Raw genomic sequence first — 9,694 nt, 5'->3', positions numbered from 1 at the left:
GTGTATTTTTCAGTCAGAACTCTTCACACAGATTTTGAATCGCTGACAGGTCCAAATATTTAGTGTGGCAAATATCTTACGGGCATCAGCGATTTTCTCAGATTATGTCTTTGATAATTCAGACTGCATGATTGTTACTCACATAAACAAGCACCAATTTGCTTCAGATTTCTAGCATTTGGCAGCATTTTGCAAAACCTGTTGGCGTATTTGTGAGTGAAAATCGGGGCAAGAATCATGCAGTGTGAACCTGGCATAAGAGTGCTTTAGGGATATGGATCTGTAACCAGTTTTAGATACACTGAATTTGATTTAATTTTTAAAGGAGTTAGTATTATGTAGTAAATTTTATTTATTACATTTAAATATAGCAAAGCTATCCAAAGTACTGAACAATGTAAAATAAAATAAAAAGAGAAAAGGAAACACAGAAAAGAAGCAAACAAGACAGACAATAAAACAACAATGGCAAAGGTATAAGATCTTTAAGATAAGATGGAGCATGATTGTTAAGAGATTTAAAAACAAACAACAGCATCTTAAAGGCATAATTCACCCCAAAATGAAAATTGTTTAATATTTATCTGCTTACTGCCAAGATGTCGACTTTGTTTCTTCAGTAGAACACAAACAGAGAGTTAATTTTTTTTTTTTTTTTTTTTTTTTTTTTTTTTACAATTGACAGGTGAGCACATTATTATGGAGGTGTACGTAGTGGTTGATAATAATGTGGCGTGGTGTGTGGATGTCCAGCATTTGAACACCTTTGCTGTTGTGGACATGTCATTATTTTATATTATAGTTATATTTATGCATTTAGGAGACACTTTTATCCAAAGCGACTTACATTGAATTCAGACTAACAATTTTCTCCTAACATGTGTTCCCTGGGATTCGAACCCCCTACCACTTGAGCTACAGGAAAACAGTATTTATTACAAAAAAAAAATAATATAAGAAAATAAGGAAAAAAATAAGGAAATTAATTTCCTTGCACCCCTCGCTCATATCCTTAAAGTGTTAGTTCACCGAAAAATGTAAATTATGTCATTAATGACTCACCCTCATGTCGTTCCAAACCCGTAAGACCTCCGTTCATCTCCGGAACACAGTTTAAGATATTTTAGATTTAGTCCAAGAGCTTTCTGTCCCTCCATTGAAAACGTATGTACGGTATACTGTCCATGTCCAGAAAGGTAATAAAAAACAAAGTAGTCCATTTGACATCAGAGGGTCAGTTAGAATTTTTTGAAGCATCGAAAATACATTTTGGTCCAAAAATAACAAAAACTATGACTTTATTCAGCATTGTCTTCTCTTCCGGGTCTGTTGTGAGCGTGTTCAAAACACTGCAGTTTAGTGATATCTGGTTCGCAAACGAATCACTTGATGTAACCGGATCTTCTTGAACCAGTTCACCAAATCGAACTGAATCGTTTGAAATGGTTTGCATCTCCAATAAGCATTAATCCACAAATGACTTAAGCTGTTAACTTTTTTAATGTGGCTGACACTCCCTCTGAGTTAAAACAAACCAATATCCCAGAGTAATTAATTTACTCAAACAGTACACTGACTGAACTGCTGTGAAGAGAGAACTGAAGATGGACACTGAGCCGAGCCAGATAATGAACAAAAGATTGACTGATTCAATCAATGTTGCTAGAAAGGATATTGAAAAGGAATAGTTGTAATTGTTGTAGGTTGCACAGGATATGGAGGATACCACCAGGGTCTTCCAAAAGGGAAAGAGTCAAACATCTGTTGCATGTCTGGGTCCAGCAGGCATTGTTGGTGCCATTGTTGGCCGTGTCAAATGGCAGGAAAAAGTGACCTCCGGTCACCATACATCAAAGGGAATGCATTTCAGAGTCCTGAGGAAGACATGAATATCAGTTAGTGTAAACACAGTACAACTAGACATACTATGAATGACAGTCTTGTCAAATGCACTTCTTTTATCATCTTTAGCCAACAGCTTCCTGTGAATGGCGCATGGACATCCACTGAACCATCAGTATTTCCAATGTGAAGGAGCATTGAGTGTACATTAGAAGCAGACGCTGCCATGATCCATCAACTAAAAGCTGAAAACTAGTCAAGCTTAAGGTCCTTTCAGCTTTTTGAGTGAATGCAAAAAATTAGGGGACATGCCTAGAACTTCAGCATCATCTGCTCTGACCCTCTTCCACCCTGTTATATGATGAGAAAGATGATAAATAATTTTCTTCAAATAAATTAATGCAAGGAATCACATGGTTGAAGCAGTACTCTGCAATTATCACTCTTTATCATCACTAACCTGTTGTTTGACATGACAGCCCCGGGATGGAGCAACAAGAGACATCCCTGTGTACTCGCTTCAAAACCACAGCTGGCTGGCTTTTCAGACAAAGGAGGGTGATACAACATTATCACAGAGTAATCCACCTGATCCTTCATTTTGGGTCCAGGAGGGTGCTGAAGGGGTGAAAAGGGTACTTACACCAAGCAAGTGGGCATGATGGAGGGCCTTGTCAGTGCTGTGATGGAGATTCATGGGTGCAGGGGGGTGAAGGTCAAACTCAATAAGTGAAAGAAAGCACTTGTGTTCTTGCCATTCCACACCACTAGTCCACAGAGGAGAGGCGTGATGGTCATAACTGCTGCTGTATAGGATGCCTCCACCAATACTTGCAACATTGTCATGCACAGTCATTATTGAGGTCACTGGTGTTGCTTGATTTTGGATGACTGAATGGCTGACATTTGCAGGAGGCTGCTTGTGATCTTTCCAGTTATTTGGCAACAGTTCAACCAAGTTCCTATCTGGTCTCCTCCAAGGTCCCATTTGTAACCTGTCCCACAGCCTGTCCCACTTTGACACCAGTTTCCTCTTCCCTGCTCTCTTAGCTGTCTGCTTACTTCCTTGCGGTCTCCAGAACACCCTAGATCCCAGTAGTAAAAGAGAGAAGCTCAGGGCCAGCTCAAGCAGTCCTGCAGAGAGCTGCCCAAGCCACCAGCCCCACCCAAATCTGCGCCAGTCACCAAGTAACCAATACAGCCAGAGAAAACTATAGATTTGCAGTGTACAAGAGAGCACTCCAAGGAGGGCACACAGCAACAGCACTCATCTGACAATCTTTTCTAAGCTCTTAGGGGCACTCCATCTTGGTAGTGGGGTCCAGTGGGAGGAGAAGAGTTGCTTCAGAGATTGGAAAAAGATTCCTAAACAAAGTGATAACCCCCAACAAAAAGTAAGTGTCTGTAGCATTAATGGCTCCAAGCGGGGGCGCTTCACAAGATTCCGGGCCCTATGGATAGGCAGTCCTAATGGGTCCCACCCCCACACCTTGAAAATATATATTCCAGACTTTTCAAGGGCCCTCTCTTCCTTTGGGGCCCTGGTAATCAGTACTGGTTTTACCCCCAGTCCGACGCCCCTGCTCCCAAGCAAGGGTATGCCAATATTCGTGATTACTTTTTTTTAATAATCTATGGCTCTATTTGTTGTCTGTGAAACAGATGGAGTTGTGGATGATGACCACACAGGTAAATCAGATGTAGTCTCTTCACGTCTCTTCTTACCTGAAATTAATAAGAACAATCCATGAATTCATGCTCTGTTTTTTCTTTTTCAGAACTGACATTGCAGTGGTTATTCAAAAAACATCACCACTGTTTAACAGAATAAATCTCTCAGATAAATACTTACTAGTCTGTAACGGAGGTGTGGCTGCAGGCGGATGGTTGGTGCCATAACGTTCCTCTCCCACTGTGAGATCAAGAAACCCTGGGATGGAGCTGGACTGTGTTACAAGGGTGCCATTGTCTCCCAACATTACAGGCTTTGTGGTTGAGCTTATATTCTGTGTGGATGCAACGTACTCTATATCTTGAGAAGCCTCCATGTCTTTGTTGTTCACCTCTTTGTCTATATTAAATGTCACTAAATACATATTGACTAGAGACTTTCCTGTACTGTTTGTCTCTATAGTTGGTTTGATAGTTGTCAACAAAGGTTGGTCTTTGTTCAATCTTTCATTGTTATTTATGTGGGTGTGGATGTGTGTAGTCAATTAAACAGCCATTGTGAAAGTAGTTTGATCAGAGTTATTATTTGCTAAATTTATATCTTGATCATCTTCATTAATATGCTGGGTTAGTTTAAGTGGAGTTGGAGGGGCAGTGTGAGGGCCTAAATCTTGCATGTCAAAATCTTGATTCTCTGATCTGTCTGGAATTAACATGTCCATCTCCAGTAGACCAGTAGAGGGCAGCATAACCTCTAGGCTCTGCTGAAGTCCGTTTCCTCCAGACCGAGGAGCGTCTCGCTGCAGCTTGCGGTGGACATCCAACCCCGCCCACATCCAAGTGTGACGTCAGACGCCACGCCTATGCCATACGTAAAAATACGTCATCGGGTGATGCCAGGTGACAACTCATGTGTTGTGCGCATGTGCAAAAATGGCGGAAGTATGTTTTTTTTTTTTTTTTTTATTAACATTTTGTCAAAGTACAATTTTAAGACGTAAACAAAATTGAATCAATTTTATCGGAAGTATATTGTTTCGGGGATCAAATTAAATAATGTTATCTTTCGTTTTACTAATACAGGTTAAATAACTTGTATTAAATAAATTTAAATAGTACAAATTAAACCTAGGCCACATCTCTAATGTATGGAAGTAAATTCATCCAAACAGCCGGTAAAACGCCTGCATTGGTTGATTATACTTAGGTAAATTAATATAATATTTATACCTTCCGCTGTTCGATTATGTAAATGACAAATTCACATATTTTATGATCGATTGTAACATACCTTAGACAATATGAAAGTTAAGTAGACAATTTTGTTTAAGGCATTTTTATTTATCTAATTCTCTAAAAATATGTTTCACTTATAAGGTAGGAATGTTAGTGATCATATCACTATTTTAAGGATAAATATGGGTGTTATGCAATAACTGGAATCCTCCCCTCTTTGCTTTTTTTTAAATGTGTTTATTTTTCAAATTTCTTTCATTTTAAATAAAAAAAAAATGTTGCTGAAATTGGCAAATTTATATACTTCATTTGGTTTTAAGTATTTTTGTTTTCCTTTTAATTATATACAAGAACAATTATGATCTACACACTAATATTTTTTTATAGCATGGAAAAAAAAAATGTATCACCTCGCAAAAAAGAGCAACTACATTTGCATGATAGGATTGACGGTTCTCTATATAGACTAAGCTACACATACATAGGCTTAAGTCATTGGTTGCTTTGATAGATTATGTAAGTAACATGGCATTGACTTTTGGGCCTTTTTCCATCAACACAAATATATATAAAAATGTGTCCAAGTCCTACGGATGCATAAAGATCAATAAAAAGACATCCCTTGGGTATTGTTATATTTATTTCACAAAACAATAATATTCAACAATGTAGAGTAAATAAATTATTATAAATTAAATAACTCCCAGAAACATTTTATTGACTTTCAGCCCCTGTTCATCAACACATTTTAATAAGAACGTTTCCATATCCTCACGATTGTCAAAGACAAACACACAGGCATCCCTTGCTTTCTCAGTCTCTCTTTTCAGGTAGTCTTTGATTATATTAGACTGTTTTTCTTCGTCCATCTGGAGAAATTCAGGCTCTGTCACCTCTCCATGGAACAGCTCACAGTGGCTCTGAACCCAGCACCATGCTACACCAATGTCCCTTATGAACTTCCTCTTCAGTTCCTCTTCGATCTTCTGTTGAAAGTAAAAAATAAACTGTGTTTGTGGGGTAAATCTAAAATTACTATAATTATTTTCACAAAAAAAAAAAAATGTTTTTACCTCATCACTGTCATCTTGACCCATCACAGTTTCCGTACTAGCTGGCTGTTTGGTGATGGTGGACTCTGACAACCTAAAGACAGACTCAAAGGTTAGGTAAATGGACCATTTGTAGAGCATCTTTTTAGTATTTCCAACCACTCAAAGCATTCAACACATTTCTAAACATTCAACATTGTGGCCTCTCCAAAGTTTTGCTACTGCAGTGCCTAACATTCTAGGAGGAAACATTTAGTGTGTCTGGGTAGTTTGAATGCAGAAGAATCAATTTCATTTCATTAACCAGTTGTGTGTACCTTGGATGGGACATGTTTTGCAAGAGCAAACTACACCACCACCTTCGGAGCTGAGGGATGTCATCCTAACAGATAAAACCCAAAATAAAAAACTGAGAATGCATTTGAAAAAACTTCTGGAAAAAATAAATAAATAAAAAAGGAAAACCTTCCAAAAGAAAATTTGAGGTCATCACCTGGCTAAAGTCAAATGTCCAGTCCAGGGCCATATAGAGTGCATACTGAAACAGACAACAAATACCATTGAGAAAATTCAAATATTGAAATTAACTGACACCAATTTACTGTAACATACAGATAACACTAGACCGTATTCATCTAAATACTGCATGTAAACTAAACTAAACTTCTGCCATCCCCATAACTGCTCAGAATCTGTAATTCACTGCTTACCATCAGCATGAACAGAACACCATCCAGTCCCTCTCTCTGGGTTGGAATATTCTATCAAATATTTAAATGTATAATTATTTTTTTTTTTATACATAAAACTACAGAACAAGGACTGAAAAAAAAAACTGATGATTGCATTCTCGTACCTTGGTTATAATGATCTTCCACGGGCCATTCATTTTAAGATGAAGTAACCTGTAGAAAAAAAAATTAACAAAAGTGTAGAGTGTACACAGCAAGTTACAAAACACACATAGATAAATAACAACAATATTCTCATCACTTTAGTGGTTCCCAAGAAACTACAGTTCATCTTGTTGTTCTTTGAGATTCACATACATATTTAGATTATACAACATACATATACATGCATATATGATTTAAAAACACAAAAACCAATCATTATCTAAAGACATGCTCTCACCATACCTCCATGGTCCACTGCATGACTTATGTGGTTCTCTAGAAGGTGAAGTGTAAAAGATAACTTCTCTTCAGTGGTGAAACTGCAGCAGGGACATTCAAACCCCCCCATCACGGCAGAACTGTTCTGGATCAGGTTTGGACTGCAGAGGTGTAGGATCCTGTAAAACATGATAAATATTATGTGTATATAGAAGGATACAAAGATTTGCCACGAACAGAGACATAGTAAGACATAGTGAATTGTGTGGTTGCTCAAACAAGTTATTGTGCAAGAGTTGTCAGTGTATATCATTAAATATATTCCATGTGTTTTGCATGGGGCCAGGGGAGTACATGTATGTGAGAGAGGTGAAGTGTGAGTGTGTGTGTGTGTGTGAGAGAGATCAGTATTATGTGTCAGGGATATAAAAAAAAAAACATGAAGGATGAATCAATGCACATACATTTTATCAGGATACAGTTAGGAGCATTATAGACATTATGAAAGTAAACACAGCAGTGTTGGTAGCCTTATAACGTGCCTGTGTGCTATCGTTTCACTTCATGTCTAACAAAATATTCATTGATAATTTAATGTGTACATTTTACCATTTTAACTATTAACGTTAAGCAGACACATACAGTGAGTGTGACAAACACTTTTGGGCTAAAAACCGAATTTTTCATTACTTACAGCCATGGCAGATAACTTCTTCCTCTTCTGGGCAACTGGCAAATACAGATAACAACAACTTCTTCTTCTTTCTGGCGATCGCAAAACAATATTTCCTTCTTTTACCGATTAAAAACGTCACAAACTTCTTCAGTTCAGTCTTCTCGACGCTTCTTCCTGTTTGAAATTTAATGAGAACGTGACGTAGACGGATATAGGCGCGGTTTATGATGGCACATCCGGGTGGGCAGGGTTGGATATGTGACGTCTTTGGATGTGGGCGGGGTATCTGACGTCACGCTTGGATGTGGGCGGGGTTGGATGTCCACCGCAGGCTGCAGCGAGCCCTACTTGTCCAGACCCCTCATTTGTGTTAAGCAGAAGGGATAAAAGCAGGTCTTTGGTAAATCTGTTGTCATCTCTTTCCTCAATCCAGCTTGTATTAAGTGATGCAGGTAGAGTCCCCAATTGCCTGGATGCTCAGGTTGTTGTGGTTTATGGATTGTGTTAAATTGGAGCCAAGGGAAGCAGGGGCGTAGATTACGCGGGGGACGTGCCCCCCACCCCCCCCAACTCATCACGGAACTTCGTCCCCCGCACTTTTTCGGGCAAGTGTGTTTTCAAAAGCTGGTGTGAAAAAATATAGATTTAAACTCAGAGACAGGATAGTCTGCACATGACCTGATGTTTTTTTCGGACCGAGAAAGCGAAATGAACATCACGGTGTGTGAACAGTGTGTGTTTCATTCATACTCGAAGCCGGAGGGCGCTCTCGCGCAGAAAGACATAACAGGAAACTCCTAATATGGGCAACAGCGTCGCTGTATGAAACAGTTTTCGGTATTGTTTTTTTCAAGTCCAAAAAAATCTCCAGCAGGTGATAAATAAAGCATATGAACAATGCAGTGCTAACTGACATAGCATTTATTACAGTATAGAAACGATTCTGCCTTATTAGGAGATAAAAAGTGTTTGTAGTAAATAAACAAATCATTATTATTTGTTATTGTCCAGCATTTATAGATTTCTAAACCAATTAAAAGCTAGAAATTAGAGAACAATTACAGTTGCCTATAGTATCCACTACCAGTCAAAAGTTTTTGAACAGTAAGCTTGTTAATGTTTTTTAAAGAAGTCTTGTCTGCATTTATTTGATCCAAGTACTGCAATCAGTGAAATTTTGAAATGTTTTTACTAGCCTATTTAAAATAGCTGTTTTCTATTTTAATATATTTCAAAATGTTATTTATTAAGATTTCAAAGCTGAATTTTTAGCATCATTACTCCAGTCACACGATCCTTCAGAAATAATTCTGATATTCTGATTTGCTGCTAAAAAAAGACAAGACAAGAAAAAAAACTCTTATTATGATAATGTTGAAAACAGCTGAGTAGAATTTTTTCAGGTTTCTTTGATGAATAGACAGTTCAGAAGAGCAGCATTTATCTGAAATAGAAATCTCTTGTAAAATGATGTCTTTATTAACACTTTTGATAAATTTAAAGAATCCTTGCTAAATAAAAGTATTAATTTCTAAATAATGCAGGCATACACATAAACTGAAACCTTTACTGCCTTTTATTTGACAGAGCTCATAAATCTCACTATCTATCTATCTATCTATCTATCTCTATCTATCTATCTATCTATCTATCTATCTATCTATCTATCTATCTATCTATATATATATATATATATATATATATATATATATACAATGACTAAGCTTTTGAATGATATAGTGTCTAATGTAGCAAAAGCTTTTTATTTCACATAAATGCTGATTTTTGGATCCTTCTATTCATCAAAGAATGCTGAAAAAAATGTAGTCATCTGTTTTAAATATTGATAATCAGCATATTAAGAATAATTTCTGATTAATGTGACACTGAAGACTGGAGGTATGATGCTGAAAATTCACCTTTGATCACAGGAATACATTACATTTAAAATATATTCAAATAGAAAACTGTTTTTTTAAATAGTAAAAATATTTGACAATATTACTGCTTTTGCTGTACTTTGGATCAAATAAAGGCAGGCTTGGTGAGCAGAAGAGACTTCTTTCAAAACATTAAAAATCTTACTGTTAAAAAAAACTGTT

The 9,694-nt window shown here is 37.1% G+C and overlaps 1 protein-coding gene across 1 annotated transcript; it reads right to left on the bottom strand.

The window, feature by feature from the left end:
• Positions 1-3,474: 3,474 nt before the first annotated feature.
• On the bottom strand, positions 3,475-6,405 carry LOC132126208 (uncharacterized). The gene is made up of 6 exons (XM_059537340.1): positions 6,295-6,405; positions 6,119-6,183; positions 5,823-5,895; positions 5,479-5,735; positions 3,695-3,788; positions 3,475-3,567 (listed from the first exon to the last, which is right to left on the bottom strand). Exons 1-6 carry the CDS (start codon positions 6,325-6,327, stop codon positions 3,475-3,477), a joined length of 615 nt encoding a protein of 204 aa, XP_059393323.1. The 5' UTR covers positions 6,328-6,405.
• Between the last annotated feature and the right edge of the window lie 3,289 nt (positions 6,406-9,694).

The sequence above is a fragment of the Carassius carassius genome, chromosome 44 (genome assembly GCF_963082965.1).
Source record: "Carassius carassius chromosome 44, fCarCar2.1, whole genome shotgun sequence".
NCBI lineage: Eukaryota > Metazoa > Chordata > Actinopteri > Cypriniformes > Cyprinidae > Carassius > Carassius carassius.
This window is presented reverse-complemented; position numbering and strand designations above follow the sequence as displayed.